General features: G+C 43.1%; 2 protein-coding genes across 4 annotated transcripts; one reads left to right on the top strand and one right to left on the bottom strand.

Annotated features, from left to right (window-relative positions):
• Nucleotides 1-11: 11 nt before the first annotated feature.
• LOC106604731 (glycerophosphoinositol inositolphosphodiesterase GDPD2) lies at nucleotides 12-14,705 on the bottom strand. 3 transcript variants are annotated; one of them, XM_014199693.3, is made up of 15 exons: nucleotides 14,359-14,705; nucleotides 10,565-10,868; nucleotides 7,029-7,132; nucleotides 6,737-6,830; nucleotides 6,595-6,654; nucleotides 6,315-6,413; nucleotides 5,837-5,930; nucleotides 5,333-5,478; nucleotides 3,633-3,715; nucleotides 3,313-3,472; nucleotides 2,925-3,128; nucleotides 2,670-2,818; nucleotides 2,016-2,163; nucleotides 1,679-1,761; nucleotides 12-990 (listed from the first exon to the last, which is right to left on the bottom strand). In XM_014199693.3, exons 2-15 carry the CDS (start codon nucleotides 10,649-10,651, stop codon nucleotides 918-920), a joined length of 1,584 nt encoding a protein of 527 aa, XP_014055168.1. In that variant the 5' UTR covers nucleotides 10,652-10,868; nucleotides 14,359-14,705; the 3' UTR covers nucleotides 12-917. The 3 variants fall into 3 exon arrangements, with proteins under 3 accessions (XP_014055168.1, XP_045574077.1, XP_045574078.1); XM_045718121.2 differs by having other exon boundaries at nucleotides 10,394-10,868; XM_045718122.2 differs by lacking the exon at nucleotides 14,359-14,705 and adding an exon at nucleotides 14,207-14,337 and having other exon boundaries at nucleotides 10,394-10,868.
• A 208-nt stretch (nucleotides 14,706-14,913) lies between these two features.
• Nucleotides 14,914-22,979, top strand: LOC106604732 (PDZ domain-containing protein 11). The gene is made up of 5 exons (XM_014199698.3): nucleotides 14,914-17,754; nucleotides 17,870-18,010; nucleotides 18,188-18,286; nucleotides 22,195-22,255; nucleotides 22,404-22,979. The coding sequence occupies exons 1-5, from the start codon at nucleotides 17,617-17,619 to the stop codon at nucleotides 22,436-22,438; spliced, it is 474 nt and encodes a 157-aa protein (XP_014055173.2). The 5' UTR covers nucleotides 14,914-17,616; the 3' UTR covers nucleotides 22,439-22,979.
• The last annotated feature ends 1,478 nt before the right edge of the window (nucleotides 22,980-24,457 follow it).

The following is a 24,457-nucleotide window of genomic DNA, read 5'->3' on the forward strand; positions in this document are numbered from 1 at the left end:
AGACACATAACTCATCATAAAACGTTTATTTCATTAACACATACACGTCAAATCTCGATTGTAAAATCTCTCCTTCAGAATGTAACCCTAAGTGCACTGGAAATAGTGCTGACATTTATCAGCAACACCAATAGCTTCCAAATAAGATTAAACTTTATGTGTAGAGTGAACCAGTTATGTTATTTAATTTTTTTTTTAAATAAAGTGTTACACAAACATATTTTCTGTAAGAATATACTCTTTACACCTCTGTTCATAAATTCTCATGACAAATGTAAAATGTTTGCCTGGCTACCCAAACTCCTTGCATCTGGCCAAATGGTACACCATCCCCATTGATGTTAATTTCTTCTCTGTAATGCGTCTGGATCCGAGTACCTCCATGACAATTTGTATAATGGCAAAAACATTGTAATCGTTCTGATTGGTCCCTGAATCTGATGGGTTGGGCCAGAGCCAGAACACGAGTGGGTAAAGCTGAGGTTTGAAAATCAATCATTGGCTTTGCTACTGATTGGTTAGAGATGATCCAATTGCTGATTACTTTGTTTTGTACAACACCTCTCATTATGACATCACCTCATCACCTACGAGTTCAATAATGGCAGTCTCAGACTGAAGTATGTAGCGAACAACAGAGCAGCGGAATAATTCCGTTTTTTTTTTTTTACCTTTATTTAACTAGGCAAGTCAGTTAAGAACAAATTCTTATTTACAATGACAGCCTAGGTACAGTGGGTTAACTGCCTTGTTCAGGGGCAGAGTGACAGATTTTTACCTTATCAGCTCGGGGATTCGGTCTAGCAACCTTTCGGTTACTGGCCCAACGCTCTAACCACTAGGCTACCTGCCGCCCCAGTTTGAGTCGTCGGGGGGGGGTCTGGATCCAGGCTGTTCTGTTTCAGGCTTAATACAAACTATTCAGAGGGTAAGAAGCGGGACAGTTCTCTCTGTTTCCAGCCGGAAAATCCTTTCTTTGCTTCTCTTTCCCTGCAGAGATAATCACACACAAAATAATTATTCCACTTCGTTATCTGTATCATCATCATCATCTGTATAACATAAGGCGGTGCACAATTGGCCCAGCGTAGTCCGGGTTAGGGTTCGGGCCGGGGTTGGCCGTCATTGTAAATAAGAATTTGTTCTTAACTGACTTGCCTAGTTAAATAAAGGTTAAATAACACATTTAAAAGATTGTCTTTATATGATGCCCTTGTACATCCTAGTTTATGTGACCGTAAGGACAAATACAGCAGTTGTTATCTTTGCATGTCATTAATGCAACCACTACACTACAGATTCAATTATTTAAACCATCAAGACAAGAATGGCATGTATTACGGTAAGAGAGAGCATGACATAATATATCAGTCCCATATCAAAGTTAACAATAGAAATCTTAAAGATTCATAATACAAGATAAATTGATAGCAATTATCTTAGTAGTTAGTACCGTACATAATTACTGTAAACATTGCTAAAAAAAAGGGCAATCAATTTGAATTGTTCCATATTGATTATATTGATCAATTGCAATGTCTACTAGCAAAACCCACCTGTGGCATGACTCAGAAAGCACCTCTTCCAAAGAATAAGAGTAAAGTGAAACAAATCAAGTAATCAAATTACAAACACTGTTTCCATTGTCTTTTAGAAACAATGGTAGTGCTCTACTCACCTCTGTAAAATGAACAGTGTGACCATTATGAGCAATGACCCCAGGTCCACTATGATCCATATCATTCTGTATCTATCAGGTCTCTGAAACACATACAAACCAAGTAGGTACATTCATATGACTCATAGATCGCGCACAAGATTAAAAACACAGCATTGAACAAGAAAATGTGAAGTTCAATGCTACACATGGATATCATAATATATGCTAGCTAATGTTCAAACACAACATTGTCTTCGTGAGAATTACAATGTCAGGGTGGGGTGATCGGGTTGACTTTTGAAGAGGGAGTGTCTATGGAAGAGTGAAGAAGAGGGGTTTGATGTGAGTCCCTCACCATTGTCCAGTCAGGCTGGGTCATGTCCTGTAGGAGGGAGCAGGCGTTGGTGGTCACAGAGTTGGCCCCCGAGCACCAGAGCAGAGAGAAGAGCCATGGCTCATTCACCACCCACAGGTTCACTGACACATTCCTGCTACGAAGCTCCCTGGGACAAAGAAACACACAAAAACACAAATTTAGAAGGTAATTCAAAGATTAGTTGAAAGAGCTCAGCTCACACAGAGCTACTTCAGCAAACATGACACTTCTCAAAGACTACAGACAGGAGTGATCAATCATAACATGTCGTACTATTAAAGCACACCATGTTTGTTCAGACAACACTTTCCCATCATCTTTGGAGCTGTTTGTTTCACTAAACCAACAGAAACTATCATCCCACGAGAAAGTTTCTCTACTGGGCTCTCAGCCATTAAAAAACACACCTGGGTGAAAACATGATATGAGTCTCATTCTTCCCTGAAGCAGCGTGTCTCCATCTACAACAATGCCAGTTCTTTGTCTCAGCACACCAACACTTTTCATTGTGACACTATTGTTTGCCCTGCAGCAGTCAGTCAGCATAGGAACAGTAGAATGTGGTTCTGGAATTAAGGTTTATTTGGCAACAGCTCTGAGAAAAGCGTGGGTGCTTTGAGGTAGGCTACTCACCCAATCTCTGTGGCACTCAACGCACTGTATTTGACATTCAGATGGTCTCCTCTGTCAAGGTCCATATCAGTCACATTGTTGTAGACCTGTATGAACCCTGGTGCGACCTCCCTCACATCCACCCTGTGTTTGGGGGGAAGCCAGAGGATCTAGAGAGAGAAACGACAAAAAAACACTGTCATACAACTGTAATAAGACTTTAACTACACAGGACAGGAATGATAAAGCGGTGATACTGATAAACATTCTACTCACCAGGTCTTGGGGGATGCCAGATTTGAGGATGGTGTTCACAGTGTCGATAGCGTCATTGTTGTCGTCATTTTTTAGGTCAAAGATGACAGAGGTGTTATGAGTCTTGGCTAGGTCCAGCAACTGCAGAAGGGAGGGAACACTCTGGTTCCCAGCTGTCTTCTTCTCCTGCTCTGAGAGCTGGGAGACTGAGCGGAACGGATCCATCTGAAAGGGAGACATCCATAGTATGGATGTCATTATGTCATTATGTCAATGAGTTGGTAGAGTTGAAATTGTAATCAAAATGTAAAGGATCTACAGTATATAAGGAATTATCTAGTAAACCTTCTGAATTGATTTCCAACTACAACATACAAGGAAGGCTTGTGAAACTGGATATCACCCTTACCTTCAGGAACCAATCACCAGCGTTTAATTCCTGTAGCTCCTCCCAGGTGAGGTTTGTGCTGTGGTTGAAGTCTTTCCCAGGGAACTTATGTAGAACATCTGTAGTCCTCCTCAGGAAATGGCTTCCGTGGTCATGCATCAGGTAAGGAACTCTGTCCTTACTGGGGAAGGAAGAAACATCAATAAACTGCATCTCTGAAAAGCGCTATATAAATCCCACGTGTTATTATTATTAAACTGAAAACAATTTAAAACAGCAGTGCACGTTTGATCCTTCACAACGTCTATGTATAGATGAAGCAGCCTTAGTCCCCCGGGTACCTGAGCTGCACGTCCGTCTCAAAGGCGATCACGTCGCACCCCACACTCCTCCTGAACGACATCAGGGTGTTCTCTGGGGTTAGCTGAACACAAAGAGAGGACAGATGTGTAAGGAACACTCCTGTGCTAAATACAGATGACACAGCTAAACTGAGTGGACCTATGGTGGCGATAGTAGAGAAGAGTGGAGCAACGTAATGGGGGCAGAGCAACATGCCATGTGGGGCCCTCATAGAGGAATGTTCCCTCCCAAAAAATTCAGCACTGAGCAAATTTCAGGTCTGCTGAACCGCAAACTTGAACTTTGTCAAATTCTGTGCAACTTCTGGCGCACTTTACGGTGAACACTAAGGCTGTACCCACTTTAACTTACAGTTTTAACAGTGGCCAAGTAGGCTACTGTGGCTTTTTGACCATAATGTCAGCCTACCAGAGTGGCTTACCATCAAAAACAATGGAGAAAAATGCTTCCCATAACATTTTAACATGGAAATAGCTGTTCTGTCATTCAGCCTACAGTAGCAGCCAATGTGTGGTGTGCAAATGCCTATACATTCCATGAGACTTTTGAAAAAAAAAAAAAATGTTTATCCACTTGTCCTTCATACCATCATTACAGAGAATCAGACAAATTATGCTACACTCTGCCTATTGATGTCATGTCGTGTGTGTAGGTGGCAGGGAAGTCATGCGCAGGAGAATCAAACTTGGTATAAATGGAGTAGTTTAATAACGTAAAACAAAAACTCCAAAACCAAAGTACATAATAAAATAAACGTGGGTACAAGAACCCGTCGCGCACCAATCCATAATCACGAGCATAACAACAAACAATCTCTGACAAGGACATGAGGGGAAACAGAGGGTTAAATACACAACATGTAATGAATGGGATTGTAACCAGGTGTGTAGGAAGACAAGACAAAACCAATGGAAAATGAAAAATGGATCAATGATGGCTAGAAGACCGGTGACGTCGACCGCCAAGCACCGCCCGAACAAGGAGAGGCATCGACTTCGGTAGAAGTCGTGACAATTGACTACTGTCTCAAAATACAATGTCTACTGAAATAGAATCCTACTCCAATGAGCTCTTTCTACAAGAAAATATCTTGCAGTTAGTTTTGCATACTAAATCGTGCATAGTTCGTTGTGTTTCGGTATGTTACATTGAAAGTGGCTAGTGTTGGGTTGATTCGATCACAATTCCCACAGTAGAGCGAAACGTTGATAGTGTTAACTAAAGGGGAAAACCGTAGAAAGTTGAGCGAAGTTCAATCTCGTGCTTCTTTGTGCAGGCTCATATTTCTTCTGCGCGGCAGTCGGATGGAGGTTAGAGGGAACGTTGAGTTTAAGCCCTCTGATTCACTGGCAAGTGATGGAAATAGGGATATGTGCTCAGTGCAATGTAAACACTAATCCTGAAGTCATTTGGTTATACTGTATCTACACTATATGATGATTTATCCGTTAGCCTACTGAATGCTAAGGGATGATTATGGAATTTATGACAACAGTAAAATGGTAACACATAAGCCATTTTTGGATTATGGTCTTGTAATAAAGCCTTATCCACTGTATGAGTAAGGTAGTCAATCAACTTTTGGTGCTTTGTGTTTTCCAGCTTAGACCTTTAATATTGAGGCAATATATCTAATGTAGGGTATGAGAAATAGACTGAGCAGGATGCACTTCCTCACCATTGGTGCTCCGCGATGACCAATGAGGGCAGGTTTAGGGGGCAGCTGTTTCTCCTCCACCAGACAAGGGGATTGGATGAGGAGGGGGCTGAGGAAGATTGCCACCGACACGCCAGCAAACACTACCATGATGAGGATCTTAGAGGCTGGGGACACAAACAGAAACAGGTTAACAAATGAAACAGTCATACTTTAACTATTGTTGTGAATAGAGAAAGGCAAGGAAAGAAGACGCTGCATTTAGTCAACTGAATTAGTTCATACAGGCTGGTATAATCATTCATTTTACATTACATTTACCCTTTAGTCATTTAGCAGACGTTCTTATCCAGAGCGACTTACATGTGCAATTAGGGTTAAGTGCCGCCCAGTTTTCACAGAACTCAATTCTATTGAACTAATATACCTGTAAATGGATGTGTAGACTACTGTATGTCTCATATTATTGATGTCATGGTGAGAGTTTGTTTATTTCTATTGGAGGAGTTCAGTATCAGCACTGACCTATTCTGCGGGTCCTATGGAAACACTGGAACACCAGGCAGCTTACCAAGGTCAGGGCTCCAACCCCTCCCATCTGTAGGAATGGAGCTGTGGCCTGAAGGAGATCAATGTTACATACCAAAGCTCTGACCCCAAACGCATTTATTCTTTTTTTATTTAACCTTTATTTAACTAGGCAAGTCAGTAAAGAACAAATTCGTCATTTACAATGACGGCCTAGGAAAAGTGGGTTAACTGCCTTGTTCAGGGGCAGAACGACAGATTTTTACCTTGTCAGCTCGGGGATTTGATCGAGCAACATGTCCGGTTACTGGACCAACGCTCTAACCAGTAGGCTACCTGCCGCCCCAAAACCTGCTTCACATCTCACTATAGCTCTAACATTCTCACCAACGCACGCACGCACGCACGCACACACACACACACACACCTAATAGATGGTGTGCTGCAATGCTGCAATACTTTAGCCTTACTATACCTGTAGTGACAGGAGAACAGTGTGCCACTCTTTTTTCCACTGTAGACTTATTCCAGTGGTGCCCAGGGCGATGAAGACCACGCCTAAAAACAGGAACAACTGTGCAGAGCAAACCACAAGACAATACAATGCAATCAATACAGATCATACCTAGGTTAGTTAATATTGTTAATCATCAATGCTATTATCATTCATGTTATGCAACCTAGCAATATATCTGGATACTTCTTGTAACACATGCAGAGGGAAACATTCCAGGAACACATAATATTCCTAATACCTTGTGTAGACAGTGTAAGTCTAAAGGCTCTTTCAAGGCAAGTTGGACCAGTGCAAAGACCTGCAATTAAACAGTCATTACAACACAGCTAATGTAAACTACATAAATACATTGATAGGTATATATGAATTGTCTCCCTCACCAGTAACAGGATGCAGTAGATGGTCAGTACAGCAGCGATAACGATCAGCACCATGAACCAGTTCACCCACAGTTTAAAAATGGAAAAGGCCTTCCTGGTAGGGGACAAAAGATGGTAGAAGATCACAGGGTCTGTCAACGGTGTGTGTGTGTGTGTGTGTGTGTGTGTGTGTGTGTGTGTGTGTGTGTGTGTGTGTGTGTGTGTGTGTGTGTGTGTGTGTGTGTGTGTGTGTGTGTGTGTGTGTGTGTGTGTGTGTGTGTGTGTGTGTCCGAAGCTGTATGACCAAGCTCACCAGTTGACATCCTCACGGTCATTGAAAGCCATCAGACAGACATACATCCAGAAGAGAGTGAGCAGGGACACAGCGGTAAGGACCGACAACCAGCAGCAGGAACACTTTAGCAAGGAGAGTTCATCATTACTGCTGGAACTCTAAACCTGTTGAAATTTTTACTCACATTGGAAGAACTCAGTAATTACTAAACTTGTATGTCAGGAAAACACTTACTTTCCAGGATACAATTAAAAGTGTGTGTACAGGTTGTTTCGACAATCAGAAACTGTACGCAGAACTTAATCCAATTAATTACATTTATCTCCGGGGTACAGGTGAAAATAATCATATACAGTGCATTCGGAAAGTATTCAGACCCATTGACTTTTTCCACATTTTGTTACGTTACAGCCTTATTCTAAAATTGATTAAATAGTTTTTTTCCGTCATCAATCTACACACAATACCCCATAATGACAGAGCAAAAACAGGATTTTAGACATCTTTGCACATTTATATAAAATAAAATAAACGGAAATATCACTTTTACATAAGTACTCAGAACCTTTACTCAGTACTTTGTTGAAGCACCTTTGGCAGCGATTACATCCTAAATTCTTCTTGGGTAGGACACTACAAGCTTGGCACACCAGTATTTTGGGAGTTTCTCCCATTCTTCTCTGCTGGTCCTCTCAAGCTGTGTCAGGTTGGATGGGGAGCGTCACTGCAAAGCTACTTTCAGGTCTGTCCAGAGATTTCCGATTGGGTTCAAGACCGGGCTTTGGCTGGGCCACTCAAGGACATTCAGAGACTTGTCCCAAAGCAACTCCTACGTTGTCTGTGTGCTTAAGGTTGTTGTCCTGCTGGAAGGTGAACCTTCGCCCCAGTCTGAGGTCCTGAGCTCTCTGGAGAAGGTTTTCATCAAGGATCTCTCTGTACTTTGCTCAGTTCATCTTTCCCTCAATCCTGACTAGTCTCCCAGTCACTTTCCCTCAGCCCTGACTTAACCCCAGTCACTGCCGCTGAAAAACATCCCCACAGCATAATGCTGCCACCACCATGCTTCACCGTAGGGATGGTGCCAGGTTTCTTCCAGACATGACGCTTGGCATTCAGGCCAAAGAGTTCAATCTTGGTTTCATCAGCCAGAGAATCTTGTTTCTCATGGTCTGAGAGTCCTTTAGGTGCCTTTTGGGAAACTCCAAGCGGGCTGTCATCTGCCTTTTACTGAGGAGTGGCTTCCGTCTGGCCATTCTACCATAAATGGCTGATTGGTGGAGTGCTGCAGAAATGGTTGTCCTTCTGGAAGGTACTCCCATTTCCACAGAGAAACTTTAGAGCTCTGTCAGAGTGACCTTTGGGTTCTTGGTCACCTCCCTGACCAAGGACCTTCTTCCCCGATTGCTCAGTTTGGCCAGGCGGCCAGCTCTAGGAAGAGTCTTGGTGGTTCTAAACTTCTTCCATTTAAGAATGAGGCCACTGTGTTCTTGGGGACGTTCAATGCTGCAGAATTTTTTTGTTACCCTTCCCCTGATCTGTTTCTCGACACAATCCTGTCTCAGAGCTCTACGGACAATTCCTTTTACCTCATGGCAATTCCTTCGACCTCATTTGCTGTGACATGCACTGTCACCTGTGGGACCTTATATAGACAGGTGTGTGCCTTGCCAAATCATGTCCAATCAATTGAGTTTACCACAGTGAACTACAATCAAGTTGTAGAAACATCTCAAGGATGATCAATGGAAACAGGATGCACCTGAGCTCAATTTCGAGTCGCATAGCAAGGGGTCTGAATACGTAAGTAAATAAGGTATATCTGTTTTTTATTTTTAATACATTTGCAAAAAAATCTAAAAACCTATTTTTGCTTTGTCATTATGGGGTATTGTGTGTAGATTGATGAATAAATGTTTTTATTTAATCCATTTTAGAACAAGGCTGTAATGTAACAAAATGTGGAAAAAGGGAAGGGGTCTGAATATTTTCCGAATGCAAATGTGTTCAAAAATAAATAATCTGAAATACCTGATTTACGTAAGTATTCAGACCCTTTGCTATGAGACTCGACATTATCCAGAGGGCTCAGGACCTCAGACTGGGGCAAAGGTTCACCTTCCAACAGGACAACGACCCTAAGCACACAGCCGAGACAGCGCAGGAGAGGATTAAGGACAAGTCTCTGAATGTCCTTGAGTGGCCCAGCCATAGCCTGGACTTGAACCCGATCAAACATCTCTGGAGAGACCTGAAAATAGCTGTGCAGCAACGCTCCCCATCCAACCTGACAGAGCTTGAGAGGATCTGCAGAGAAGAATGGGAGAAACTCCCCAAAAACAGGTGTGCCAAGCTTGTAGAGTCATACCCAAGAAGACTCAAGGCTGTAATCGCTGCCAAAGGTGGTTCAACAAAGTACTGAATAAAGAGTCTGAATACTTATGTAAATGTGATATTTCAGTTTTTAATTTTTAATACATTTGCAAAATGTTCTGAAAACCTGTTTTTGCTTTATCATTATGGGGTATTGTGTGTAGATTGATGATGGGGGAAAAAAACGATTTAATCAATTTTAGAATAAGGCTGTAACGTAACAAAATATGGACAAAGTCAAAGGGTCTACATTCTTTCCGAATGCACTGTATATCTAACCCCTAGCTATGGTTTAGAAGTACATATTCATTGAGTTTTCTTGTGTGGCTGGTCGACCCAAAAAGTGTGTTTTTGTGTTTATGATTGTGTGAGTGTGTGTTTATGTACACTGTACATGTGGTATTTCTAAGGGGCTCAGCTCCCTCTGGGATGTTTGAGTCACTCCAACGCCTCTTCATGTTTGGTTTCACCTGCTGTTCCATGCCACCACACTTAGGGGGAATCAATACAGTCATCAAACACACCAGTATCCACCATCCAACCAACCTCAATTGTGTCCGAACAGAAACCCCCCTCCCCTTGGACACTAATGGTTTGTCCCCTTTGTAGTCCTGTCCCAGATCACCTTTTACCCAGCCTGTAGGATCCTGTGAGTTCATTTCAGCAATTAGTCCTAGCACATATTCACATGCTCTAATATACACCACAATCTCCCTCCTCCCAATTATCCTGCTCTTATTTACACAACAGGTCTGAATGAATGGATGCCTCTCCAATAACATCCATCCACATCTCACATGCCTAGGAATAGAGGCTTCCTATTATACACCCACGGGGAGTTTATAAAGGGGAAACATCCTCATGCATCCACTGGAATGTTAGTGACTGCTGCTGCTGGATGGTGATGACGATGAGGATGACGTAGATGATGACATAGATGTTGACGATGACGATGACTGACATTACAACACATACCAAAGCCCTTTTAACATTTACATGTAGGCCTGACTCACCTGGGAAAAGTCACTAAAACAACTACATGGAATTACAGTATATAAACCAAAGTTGAGGATAATGATGGTAATGTATCGGAAGTTAGTACCAAAAATGTTAATAATCTTAATGTATGTTCTATAGCTATATTCTACACAAAAATCTAAATCTGGGTCAACAACAGTACTCACTTTTCGTTTCCTCTCACTGGGGTGCTTCCAGTTGCAGCTATACATTACCCTGCAGCATATTCGGCCACAGCTGTCCTCAGACATCATCACCTCCCCTCCTCATTTACTATCAACTAAAAGGATATCCTGTCCAGAGGAGTGTGGATCCTGTCGGTCCTGTTGTGTAGTTATTGGATCCTCTCAGCCTTGAGGGGCTGGATAGAGTGGTGGGGGGGACAAGACTCCTGCAGAACACCTTGTCTGGCAGCTCTGTATGTGAGGAGAGGGGCTCCGCTCCGCAGTGGGCTGACTCACCGCTCTAAACCTACACAGTGTAGGAGGAGAGAGAAAAAAGAGTGAGGAGAAAAACAGGGAATATCTGTGAGTATTGTCGTGGACGAATCAGAATTAGTTGGGTAACATAGATAATTAAGATGTTTTATTAGTATAATATGCTTATTTGAGGTACTTGTCATTAGAAAGTGTCCATTGGACTCTGGTGTCTTTTCAGTTGCATGTCTACCTTAGCTGGGGCTCAGACACTTGGGGCCCAGAGAGGGGAGAGGTCAGATTTGGCATCATGGGAATGTGTCTTTACCTATTTTTTAAACCATGTGAAGAGATGGCGTGATTAATGGGGAACCAATGACTTGTCTCCACAATCTCTGTGAGCAAGTCACTCCCTACTTTTCTTTATTGTGGGGAGGATTATGGCAGTAAATGGACCCTTGTATGTCCTCTCTTAGATCTCGCACTTATCCTGTGATAATATATGGCCTAGAGGCTCACTCCCCAGTGAGCCTGTCCAGGAGTAGGGTCAAGAGGGGGTTTGCTTGAGATGGGAGTATCTAGAGTTGACAACTGATATATGCCATTGGATGAAATTGTGTTTTTGTTCTATACCGTACCAGGGAGGGACGGGTCTAGGGGGACCAGATACTGGGCTATTCAATGAACCAGGTTGACATCGCAGTTACTGTCTGCTGTGTTTTATGGATATCTGTCATACAAAACTTAACCTTTGTGAACTGTTACTAAGTATCTGTGGTTTGTCAATGTACGTTGAAGGGGGTGTATCGTTGCTATAAAGGATGTCTGTAGCCATTGTGTAATTACCTCATTCAATGGTTCAGTCGAGAGAGTGCATTATTGGGGGTCAAATACTTTTGCAAAAGTATCTTAAGTATTAAAGATGTAGTTTAACTCGGACTGGTGTGTTTGTAACTCTTCTCATTTGGTAATGCGGAAATTAGACACCACAGTATTAGGGCCATTCCTGTTCAATAACTTCCTGAATAGAAATTCTAAGTTGGGGAGCTGCTGACAATGGCCAACCCTGTGGGGTTCTGTGAGAGTACCATGGAGAGGCCTGAGAGCGAAGTCCCACCATAAGACACTCAGTTCCGTGGGAGTAGGGTGGGAGAGGAAGAAGGAGGAGGGGGCTCATCGTCAGCAGGGGGTTGCGGTGCAGAGATGTACAGACTTCAACCGGGGGATTAGCTTGGGGGACTGGCGACCTGTTTTTATGAAACCAAGATATTAAGCCTTCACATTATTGAAATATTACCCTACAAAGAGAGCTAAAAGATGGATGAGGGAGGTGAGGGAAGAATATTCAGTGAACAGGCTTGGGCAGATACATGTAAACCTGCTACCCCCTTATTCTCTTCACTGGGGTGATGATATTGAATTAGGGCATGGTGCCCAGTGCCCACATAATAAAAACAAAATAAAAAAACACATGAAAAGTTTAAAAGAGTTGTACCACATTGTAAACCAAATTGACATTTGACCATCTATTGAGCCATTTCGGGAAAGTCTGACAAGTGTTTTTTAAAGCATGAGCTGTTAATACATCAAGCTAGAACACTTGTTGAGCTTTCCTTGAAAATGAATAACTATTAACCTATTGTAAAAACAAGGCAACTGTACTTGGTCAGTTATTATATTTGTTTTGGATTTTCGCCATCAATATGTATCAGATAATCAAATGTATACTGTTGGTCAAGGGCTGAGGTGTGTTAAGCAAACTTCAGACCTGACACATTTTGTTTGAATAGGTATTTTGTCCACAAGTCCATAATCCAAAATAAGTATTTAAGAAGTCAACACTTATAGAGAGGGGCTAGTATGAAATAGTGTGAAGGTATTCTGTGCTGAGGAAAAGCCCTTCTCCATAAATCAGGTTGGACCGAGGAGAACCATATGATCACAGGAACATGTCTGAGCAGGTCGACAACGGGAAAGAAGTAAAAGTCAAGAGAAATCTGAGCAGGAAACCAGATAATTTGCCATTGTAATGTAAGTTGTCTATGCCTACAAATCTACAGACTAAGAATGTAGGCACAGAAGTGAATTTCAGGATGCTTGGTGAAAGCCTCCTTTAAAGCTACCACTTCTTGGCCAGGGCTCCCTTGAAAAAGAGACTTTGTCAGCTGCTACAGAATCATACAGTCTCCACAGTATGTCATAATACAATACAACAGTGGATAATCAGTGTGTTCTCGGTCCTTGTACATCCAGTCTGGCGTCAATCACTATCAACAGATTTGAGGAACAATCCATAACATTCAGTATCAAGTCTAGTGACCATCAACACTGAATGTCACAAACAGAACACTTGAAATGATGTGTATTACAGAAAATCCCCAAATGCTAAACATTGTGTTGATCACTCTAAGCTAAATACGAACTTTAGTGATCTTAAATGTCCCCATTACAAGAAGAATAAATAAATACATGGAATAAAAAACGTCTGACAATCAACAGGGAGAGTGTTCCGATAAGCATGGGCCTAAAAAACAATAAATATTTGTTAGAAGAAACATCTCTGTTTCTGAAACAATTGTATACTGTAGCATTTACTCTTAACAATTAGTAATGTCAAGGCCAAGACAAACTCAGCAGTGTTGCGAGTGTGAGAAGGCATGATTCACAACTTGGCACACATCAAGCACTGGGACTTGGCGGAAAAATGTACATAGCATATCAATGTTTGTTAGATAGGCGAGGGTACGCACAGGTAGTCAGGTATTCAACTCGGTAATAAGGTAGGGTTACTGATCAGAACAGATAAGGTGAAGAATGTATTTTTGAGCCAAGATTCCAACACATTCATCACCTACCTTTCTAAATAGAACTTTGAAATGGAATCATGCATGCCCTTTTTCACTTCAACATTTATAATGTGGTTATTATCCATAAGATCCTGGTCATGACAATAGATGTTATCTTTTGAGAGTTAAGCAATAATGACTTTCTCAAACTATGGTGGTGAGAAAGTTGCAACATATGAGAACTTGACTTTAAAATCAGGAAACAGAATGAAATGTCTCACAATTGATTGTAACAATGTCCTGTTATCACATTTAAGTCCATTTCCAATTGCATCCCTCAATGTGGCTTAACTGTCCTGGATTTGAACAAGTAAAAAATATTTAGTTAACCCACTCATAATGACATAAAAAGGTAATAAAATGTCATACAAAAGTGAGTGACAGAAAGCCTACTATTGAACCCTTTCTGTGGTAAACCCTGTACTGAGTGAATTTTGTTATTTAGAATGTGGTCTGTCTGCATCAGAACCACATCAAGTATTGTATCTACAATTACAGGACATTTCACATGTTCTCCTCATTTGACCAAATGTTAAAAACAACTTACCATTGAGCACGAATAACTATCTCTGTTCAAACTCAGTGTTTAACCTGGTCAACCAATTTAGTTGAAATATGTAGATATATTAATCAATTTGAGTTAATTTGACAACGCATTCAAATACAATAGGCTAGTAAAAGGAGTGAGGTGCACCATACCTTGAGATAACAGGATGTGTGCGTCTCTCTTGTAGTGTTGCAACACTGTAACAGCCGGTGATATTCTGTTCATCAACTTTTTGTAGTCCAGTCCACTATATTTCGTTACCTCTTTTCTGTGTCTGTTGTTCTGTCATCCACTCCCGTTCTTTGTGGAAATCCGTGCCCGGAATGTAAATGAATAATAATGAATGGGTGCAAGTTTCTAAAGTAGTAAGGGGAGGGGTATGTGGAGGGAGACAAGTCGCCTGAACGCACTTAGCCTACAATTGCAGATAAGTGCTTTGAGCGCATTTTTAATACTATTGGTCAATTAGAATGTACATGTCTAGGGGTAGAGGCGGATACGTTTTTCACATTGCCTAACTCATCAATAGACTAAATAAATGGACAGTTCATATATGGATAGTCCTATATAGGGATAGTTCACCCAAATTACAAAACGACACATCGACAGGATGTTTTGGTTTCCTTACCCTGTAAGCAGTCCATGGACAAGGTGAGACAACAATCCATGCTTTGGTTTAGTTTCCCTGGCACGGTTTCCACATGCTAACAAAGCATGGAGTGCTGTCATACATTGTACATAGACTGCTTAAAGGGTAAGGAAACCAATATGTCATTTTGTAATTTGTAATATCCCTTTAACAGTGTTAGAACACCGTTAGGGCTTCTGTATGCGATGTCTGCACTATTTCATACAGAACTTTAGTTCAATACTACTGCTCCGAAAACAGTTCAATTAAGCTTAAGGGAACTGAGCACGCTTTAAAACTTGTCATGTGGAAGTTGTTACTGAGACTTAAAACACCCTTTCAACAACATTACCTAACAACACTTAAAAGCGCGACAGAATGCATGTCATGCTCTATTTCTGTTGGAAATTGTCTCACAAATAACTTGCTCATCTACTATTGGCCAAGATGAACATGTAGGCTACAAAGGAAAAAGACACCTGGGTTTTTCACAGGAGGTATACAGATATGATAGGGCTATTGCATTTAATCTATATCTGTTCAGTTTATATTTTGAGTTTAGCCTAATTTGTGTATTTTAAATATGGGGGTCATCTGGCTACTGGGGAACACCCCTATATGAACTTTCTGAATCCCATAGGGGCATAATACATGTAATTACAGAGATATTACGTTTCATTCTCACATCAGACCACTACAGTCCTCGGCTAGGATACACGTTGAAGTGCAATAGCAACATAGGCTGATATCTTATATCTGGAGCAGATGTTATGGACACATACACTGAATCTCGGCATCTTAACTGAGCACTTGACCACGTTCGAAATAAATATGTAACATAATATGCTTGTATTTATTTCATTGGGTTCTATGTAAACTACTTTCATACTCTTATTATGGAGTCTATATATTACAGCGTGGCTCTGTAAGTGCACATGCGCACCCATTGCATCGATGATTATAATGCGCCAGCAGGGCGTTTGTTTGAAAGGGAAATTGTCTTTTTAGCCTGGTAAGATATTTGTTGTTGCTATTTGTAGCTAGCTAGAGGCCATGACAATAAAATAACTGTTTAGGTTTTGGATTCATTGTAACATTTCATGTAATCTGTAGTTTACTTGCTACACTTGCAGTATTTTGTCATCACCGGCTACTGTAGCTAGCTAACAACAAATGTTAGAACAAGTTGCTGTTGCTATCATGAAAAATGCTGCTACTAATAATGGCTGAGCTCGTAACGTTATTGGAATTGAATTTGATACGAGTCCCTATTCAATACATTTAGTGACCCACTTATTGCTTGTGAAATTGCATTGTTAAGGTAAACCTCCTGTGAATACTGGCATATTGTGTATTCAGCTAAATTGTCTTCTGTGCGTCTGTAATCTCTGCTGCCCAGAATCAAATCTCTGGAAATCATCTTCTTTATATATATATTCTTCTTCTTCGATGAGGTTCAACGGCGGTTGACATCCAATGTTAATGGTGCATTACCGCCATCAGCTGGACGGTGTATTGAATAAGAAACAACAACAAAAACATTGCGGGAAATGGGGAAAAACGACATCATACAAAATGAAACATGTCAACTAAGAAAACCCATCCCACTTCTTCAATCTCATTCCACTTCAAAATACATCCCTACACTGGATCAGAGTTCTGTCATGGCGGAACATTCACCAACAGGATTTTTTTGCACGGCCTCGGCTGCGAGTTCACGAAGACCCAATAAACGTTCAGCAGCATTTCACAATGATTCCAATTTTCTTAGACTTCTTCTCTCCGCTTGTGCTGTACAGTTTATGACCATTGCAATAAATAATACAAAGCCCACCTTTTTAACACGTAGCGTTTCATTATCCCTCGTTTGATGAGAACTACCATTGTTTCTTCCCCGCCAATCGTTCCTTCCAATCTTACCGCCTCCAGATAGGCGACACGCTGGACACCCCTTACCACCTCATTCTCCTTCACCCTAACAGGGGTCCCCAGGAATTCAGGCGCATGTTGACTTCCACAGTTGCAGCATTTCACTTCATCTGGCATACGATTCTCTTCCCTTCTGCACAAACTTGACACATGGCCAAATCTTTTACATTCATGAAACTGAAGGGGCTTGTGCACAAAAGCTCTTACAGGGTATTTCGTGAATCCTAACTTTATATGAGAAGAGAGAGACTCTTCCTCAAAGCACAGTAGCATGAATGAAGTGAATACATTTTTTCCAGGTCAGACGACGTGCACCAACCACTCCATCAATGTCTTCAGCAATATCCTCTGCCTTTATTTCCATACAGGAAACATTCCACTCAGATATCTTTTTTTGTCTATAAACAAGCTTCTTCTGCATCACAAATGAACAAAAAAATCGAAATGAGACCACTTCTTGTGACTCTCACCGACTCCAACACATTCCAGGTTTTCCTGGAGACGTTAAACGGATTTCCCAAGTAGCATTGATCCAAAACCCTCACTTCGACTAATAATGAGTCTAGTGGTTTCCTATTTTCCAGCATAGCATAACTTCTCGTTTCTCTTTTTCTTCGCCACTGTAACCCATTCATTCTCACTTTCCGCCAATCTTCCTGTCCCCATCTCCAATCCTGAAAATCTTCTTGGCCATCCATAGCCAACTGAAGCCCCCCCCCCCAAAAAAATTAATCAGGGACGCAAAAACCATGGAGCGCACCTGACCGGTAATTGTTCCTCATTAAAACCCTCCTATCCCACACAGCTTCCTAACAAACGTAACATTTTGTTTTGGAGACTATTGCATGCAGAAATGATCATTGCCTATGTCTTTTTTGAACCAATAGGTTTTGAAACCATGGACCAAAAGATCCCATATGATGACTACCAACTCCCTGTGGTCTTTTTACCTTCTTATGAGAGTCCCCCGGCATGGATAGCCCCTCAGGAGGTATGAGCCTGAGATGACATCCATACCTTGTCATAACACTGTCAACAGCCAGTCTAGTTCCCTGCCACCTCAGATCTTCAATGATGTTCCCTCTGTGTCCTGTCTGTCGGTGTAGCGGATCCACCATCCTGACTACAACAATGAGCTGACCCAGTTCCTGCCACGCACCATTGTGTTGAAGAAACCTCCAGGGGCACAGCTAGGCTTCAACATCCGTGGGGGAAAGGCCTCCCAGCTGGGCATCTTCATCTCCAAGGTGTGTGTGTGAGAGAGGGAGAGGCTGAGGCTGAGCCTGGTGCCATTGCCCAATGAGTGCTGATCTAGCTAGCCTACACTTCTCAGACACTTTCATTGTTTTTAAATATATGTTTTTGCTTTTTCATTTTGTCAGTAATCTCCCTTCTCCTTAATCTCTTTGTGTGTATGTTGCTAGGTGGTCCCAGATTCGGACGCCCACAGGGCAGGTCTCCAGGAGGGAGATCAGGTGCTGTCTGTCAATGAGGTGGACTTCCAGGACATAGAGCACTCGAGGGTCAGTGATGTACTGTAGACAATACAACACTATTGTCACGACTTCCACCGAAGTCGGCTCCTTTCCTTGTTCGGGCGGCGTTCGGCGATCGACGCCACCGGCTTTCTAGCCATCGCCGCTCCATTTTTCATATATCCCCTTTTGTCTTGTCTTGTTTCCATACACACCTGGTTTTCATTTGCCCAATTAAGCTACTTGTGTTTAACCCTCTGTTTCCCATCATGTTTTGTGTGTAATTGTTTCATGTTATGTGGTGTTAGTTTACGCGCTTTACTTTTATGTTCCGTTTTTTGAGCACGGTTGGTTTATGTAGTGCTCTCGTTTTTGGAACTATAATAAAAGTGTGCCTGTTCATTATACTCTGCTCTAATGCACTTTACTTCGCCTCCAATACACCTTTTGACAGAATTACACACCTTCAATGGAGTCAGCAGGAGCAGGTACCCCGGTTAGAGGAGTCGAGGAGCGCATCCAGGAACATTCGGCCATGTTACAACATCTTGGTGCCATGATGGATCGCGTTGTCCAGACCATGGACCGCTGGGAGAGACAGGAAGTCTCTCCAGTGCCTTGACCAGCACAACCGGGGTTGTCTCCATCCGTTCCATCCGGAGAGAGTTCCAGTGGGATGCGTCTCTCCCTTCCCAGGGAGTATGATGGAACGGCAGCACAGTGCCAGGGATTCTTGTTACAACTGGACCTCTACCTGGCCACTGTGCACCCAGCTCCCTCAGGAGGGGAGAGAGTGGCCTCCCTCGTCTCCTGCCTCACAGGAAGAGCACTGGAGTGGGCAAACGGCGTGCGGAGAGAAGGAGACACGGCGCCAGACCACTTCGAGGAGTTCACCCGTTGCTTCAGGGCCGTCTTCGACCATCCACCTGAGGGCAGAGCGGCGGGGGAGAGGCTCTTCCATTTGAGACAGGGGACGAGGAGCGCCCAGGACTTCGCCCTGGAATTCCGGACCTTGGCCGCCGGAGCAGGCTGGAACGACAGGGCCCTCATCGACCACTATCGATGCAGCCTACGAGAGGACGTCCGACGTGAGCTGGCCAGCAGGGATGCCACCATTTCCTTCGACCAACTGGTGGATTTGTCCATCCGGTTGGATAACCTACTGGTCACCCACGGACGTCCAGAGGGGGCTCTGTCGGTTCCATCGTCCAGCACCCCCGCTCCGGTGCCCATGGAGTTAGGAGGGGCTGCTCATAGGGAGACTGGAGGAGGAGCCATCACGTGTGCCATCTGTGGCCGCAGAGGACACACTGTCGGTCGGTGTCGTGTTGGTTCCTCTGGGAGTCGAGGCAACAGGCAGAGCACTCTGGCGTCACCCCAGGTAAGTTTACACCACACTCATCCAGAGTCCTCTGTTGATCAACTGTTTGTGCCTGTTTGTTTCCCTGAGTTTTCCCCACATTCCCAGCATAAGGCGCTCGTCGATTCAGGTGCAGCTGGGACTTTTATCGACAGAGCCTTAGCCATTAGGTTAGGAATCCCTATTTTTCCTATAGTTAGACCCTTCCCGGTACACGCTCTAGATAGTCGACCATTAGGGTCTGGGCTAATTTAAGGAGGCCACCATCTCCTTGGCCATGATTATGCAGGGGAATCATGAGGAGAGAATCAGTCTCTTTCTCATGGACTCTCCTGCATTTCCTGTGGTACTATGCCTTCCTTGGTTGGCTCTGCATAACCCCACAATTTCCTGGCAACAGAGGGCTCTTACGGGGTGGTCGCGAGAGTGCTCAGGGAGGTGTGTAGGGGTTTCCGTTGGTGCTACCACGGTGGAAAGTCCAGACCAGGTCTCCACCATGCACATCCCCCCAGAATATGCCAATTTGGCTCTCACCTTCTGTAAAAAGAAGGCGACTAAATTACCACCTCATCGACGGGGGGATTGTGCGATAAATCTCCTGGCAGACGCTGCGCTTCCCAGGAGTCACGTGTATCACCTGTCGCAAGCGGAGACGGTGGCTATGGATACATATGTCTCTGAATCCTTGCATCAGGGGTACATTCGGCCCTCTACTTCACCCGCCTCCTCGAGTTTCTTTTTTGTGAAGAAGAAGGATGGAGGTTTTACGCCCGTGCATTGACTATAGAGGTCTCAATCAAATCACAGTGAAGTACAGTTACCCGCTACCTCTTATCGCCATGGCGATTTTGTCAATGCATGGGGCGCGCTTCTTCACGAAACTGGATCTCAGGAGTGCGTATAACCTGGTGCGTATCCGGGAGAGAGACGAGTGGAAGACAGCATTCAGTACCACCACAGGGCATTATGAGTACCTCGTCATGCCGTACGGGTTGATGAATGCTCCATCAGTTTTCCAATCCTTTGTATACGAGAATTTCAGGGACCTGCACGGGCAGGGTGTAGTGGTGTTTTTCGATGACATTCTGATTTACTCCGCTACACGCGCCGAGCATGTGTCCTTGGTGCACAAGGTACTTGGACGACTGTTGGAGCATGACCTGTACGTCAAGGCTGTTATTTCAGCAGGCAGTCTCCTTCCTAGGGTATCACATTTCCACATCAGGGGTGGAGATGGAGAGTGACCACATTGCAGCCGTGTGTAATTGGCCGACTCTCACCACAGTGAAGGAGGTGCAGTGATTTTTAGAGTTTGCCAATTACTACCGGAGATTTATACGGGTTTTGGCCAGGTTGCTGCGCCCATTACCTCACTGCTGAAGGGGGGTCCTGTAAGGTTACGGTTGTCGGCTTGAGGCGGACAGGGCTTTCGGGCAACTAAGAGCTCTGTTTACTTCGGCTCCAGTGCTGGCCCATCCGGATCCCTTTTTGGCATTCATAGTGGAGGTGGACGCGTCCGAGGCTAGGATAGGAGCCGTGCTCTCACAGCGCTCGGGCACGCCACCGAAACTCTGCCCCTGTGCTTTCTTCTCGAAGAAGCTCAGCCCAGCGGAGCGTAATTATGATGTGGGGGACCGGGAGTTGTTGGTTGTGGTTAAAGCGTTGAAAGTGTGGAGACATTGGCTTGAGGGGGCTAAAAACCTTTTTCTCATCTGGACTGACCACCGTAAACTGGAGTACGTCCGGGCAGCGAGGAGACTGAATCCTCGTCAGGCAAGGTGGGCCATGTTCTTTACCCGTTTTGTGTTTACCCTATCCTACAGACCAGGTTCCCAGAATAAGAAGGCAGACGCACTGTCCCGGCTATATGACACAGAGGAGTGGCCCATGGATCAGACTCCCAAACTGCCGGCCTCCTGCCTGGTAGCGCCGGTCGTGTGGGATCTGGATGCGGACATTGAGCAGGCGTTGCGTACAGAGCCCGCTCCCCTCCAGTATCCCGTTGGGTTTATGTACGTTCCGTTTGCTGTCCGTGACCAGTTGATCTCTTGGGCCCACACGTCTCACTCCTCTGGTCATCCGGGGATCGGTCGGACAGTGCGCTGTCTGACTGGGAAGTACTGGTGGCCCACTTTGGCTAAGGACGTGAGGGTTTATGTTTCCTCCTGCTCGGTGTGTGCCCAGTGTAAGGCTCCGAGACACCTGCCCAGAGGTAAGTTACATCCCTTACCCATTCCACAACGACCTTGGTCACATCTCTCAGTGGATTTCCTAATGGATCTTCCTCCCTCACAGGGAAATACCACGATCCTAGTCGTTGTGGATCGTTTTTCTAAGTCCTGTCGTCTCCTCCCTCCTCCCTTTGATTTATGTAGTGCTCTCATTTTTGGAACTATAATAAAAGTGCGCCTGTTCATTATACTCTGCTCTCCTGCACCTGACTTCGCCTCCAATACACCTTTTGACAACTATACACACAACACTATACCTTTTGATAAATCTCATTACTTAATTTTGAACCTCAACACTAACTTTAAAAAAAGGTTAATTGTTTTCGGAATACATTTCTCATAGAAATGGTTTCTTCTCCTCTCAGGCTGTAGAGATTCTGAAGACTGCCAGGGAGATTCTGATGAGGGTGCGCTTCTTTCCCTACAGTAAGCATTGCTTTCACCTGTTCCGCCATGTAATATTAAGAAAGTGCCTAAATTGTATCTACTGTATACGGTGTCATTTATGCTTTATACCTCTGCAACCTGTGAAGTTTTTTTGAATGGTTGTTATGTAACTTCCTGTTTCCCATAGACTACCAGAGACAGAAGGAGAGGACTGTGCACTAGGTGACGGAAAAGTTCCACGGGAGAGTGAGAAACAGTATGGTTACATGCACACAATAATATGATTATTGTGGATAGTAAGGTTAATATAATAGTTTGTTTAAAACGTTTACATGCTTTGCAAGAATAACGATGTCCCTAATAATCCTGTTTACATGGACACATCTGAAATCAGGCTACCTGATGGGACTTGAGAAATGCAGAAAATCGGCAATCAATCAAAATAAAACCTGCCACAGTGACCATGTTATTTTAGCGAAGACTATTTGATTTGGAGTTCGGATATATAAAGTTTGTGTATTTGAAAACTATTTCAAAACATTTATATTTTCAGTTTTTCCGAACTCACTTCACTCGCGCATAAGAGGGGGACTTGCGCTTCCGGTGCTGGCACATGCACAGATCAAATACACTCTTTACATGTCATAATAATTAGAAAGCTTGCTCAGAAAACCAGGTGTTTTATTATTATTATAATCATTTGTTTATATATACAGTACCAGTCAAAAGTTTGGACACACCTACTCATTCCACGTTTTTTCTTTATTTGTACTATTTCTACATTGTAGAATAATAGTGAAATCATCAAAACTATGAAATAACACATATGGAATCATGTAGTTACTAAAAAACGATTGAACAAATCAAAATATATTTTATATTTAGGATTCTTCAAAGTTGCCACCCTTTGTCTTGATGACATCTTTGCACACTCTTGGCATTCTCTCAACCAGCTTCATGAGGTAGTCACCTGGAATGCATTTCAATTAACAGGTGTGCCTTGTTAAAAGTTTATTTGTTGAATTTCTTTCCTCCTTAATGCGTTTGAGCCAATCACTTGTGTTGTGACAAGGTAGGGGGGATATACAGAAGATATCCCTATTTGGTAAAAGACCAAGTCCATATTATGGCAAGAACAGCTCAAATAAGCAAAGAGAAACGACAGTCCATCATTACTTTAAGACATGAAGATCAGTCAATTGAATGTTTCTTCAAGTGCAGTCGCAAAACCCATCAAACGCTATAATGAAACTGGCTCTCATGAAGACTGCAACAGGAATGGAAGACCCAGAGTTACTGCTGCAGAGGATAAGTTCATTAGATTTACCAGCCTCAGAAATTGCAGCCCAAATAAATGTAATAGACACATCTCAACATCAACTGTTCAGAGGAGACTGTGTGAATCAGGCCTTCGTGGTCGAATTGCTGCAAAGAAACCACTACTAAAGGACACCAATAAGAAGAAGACACTTGCTTGGGCCAAGAAACATGAGCACGACATTAGACTGGTAGAAATCTGTCCATTGGTCCATATTGGAGATTTTTGGTTCCAACCGCTGTGTCTTTGTAAGAAACAGTGTGGATGAATGGATGATCTCCGCATGTATATTTCCCACCATAAATCATGGAGGAGGAGGTGTTATGGTGTGGGGCTCCTTTGCTGGTGACACTGTCTGTGATTTATTTAGAAATCAAGGCACACTTAACCAGCATGTCTACCACAGCATTCTGCAGCGATACACCATCCCATCTGGTTTGGGCTTAGTAGGACAATCATTTGTTTTTCAACAGGACAATGACCCATCACACCTCCAGGCTGTGTAATGGCTATTTGACCAAGAAGGAGAGTGATGGAGTGCTGCATCAGATGACCTGGCCTCCACAATCACGCGACCTCAACCAAATTGAGATGGTTTGGGATGAATCGGACCGCAGAGTGAAGAAAAGGCAGCCAACAGGTACTCAGCATATGTGGGAACTCCTTCAATACTTTTGGAAAAGCATTCCAGGTGAAGCTGTTTGAGGGAATGCCAAGAGTGTACAAAGCTGTCATCAAGGCAAAGGGTGGTTATTTGAAGAATCTCAAATATGAAATATTTTTTAATTTGTTTAACACTTTTTTGGTTACTACATGATTCCATATGTTATTTCATAGTTTTGATGTCTTCACTATTATTATACAATGTATAAAATATCAAAAATAAAGAAAAACCCTTGAATGAGTAGGTGTTCTAAAACTTT

The sequence above is a fragment of the Salmo salar genome, chromosome 05 (genome assembly GCF_965601325.2).
Source record: "Salmo salar chromosome 05, fSalSal1, whole genome shotgun sequence".
NCBI classification, from domain to species: Eukaryota; Metazoa; Chordata; class Actinopteri; order Salmoniformes; family Salmonidae; genus Salmo; species Salmo salar.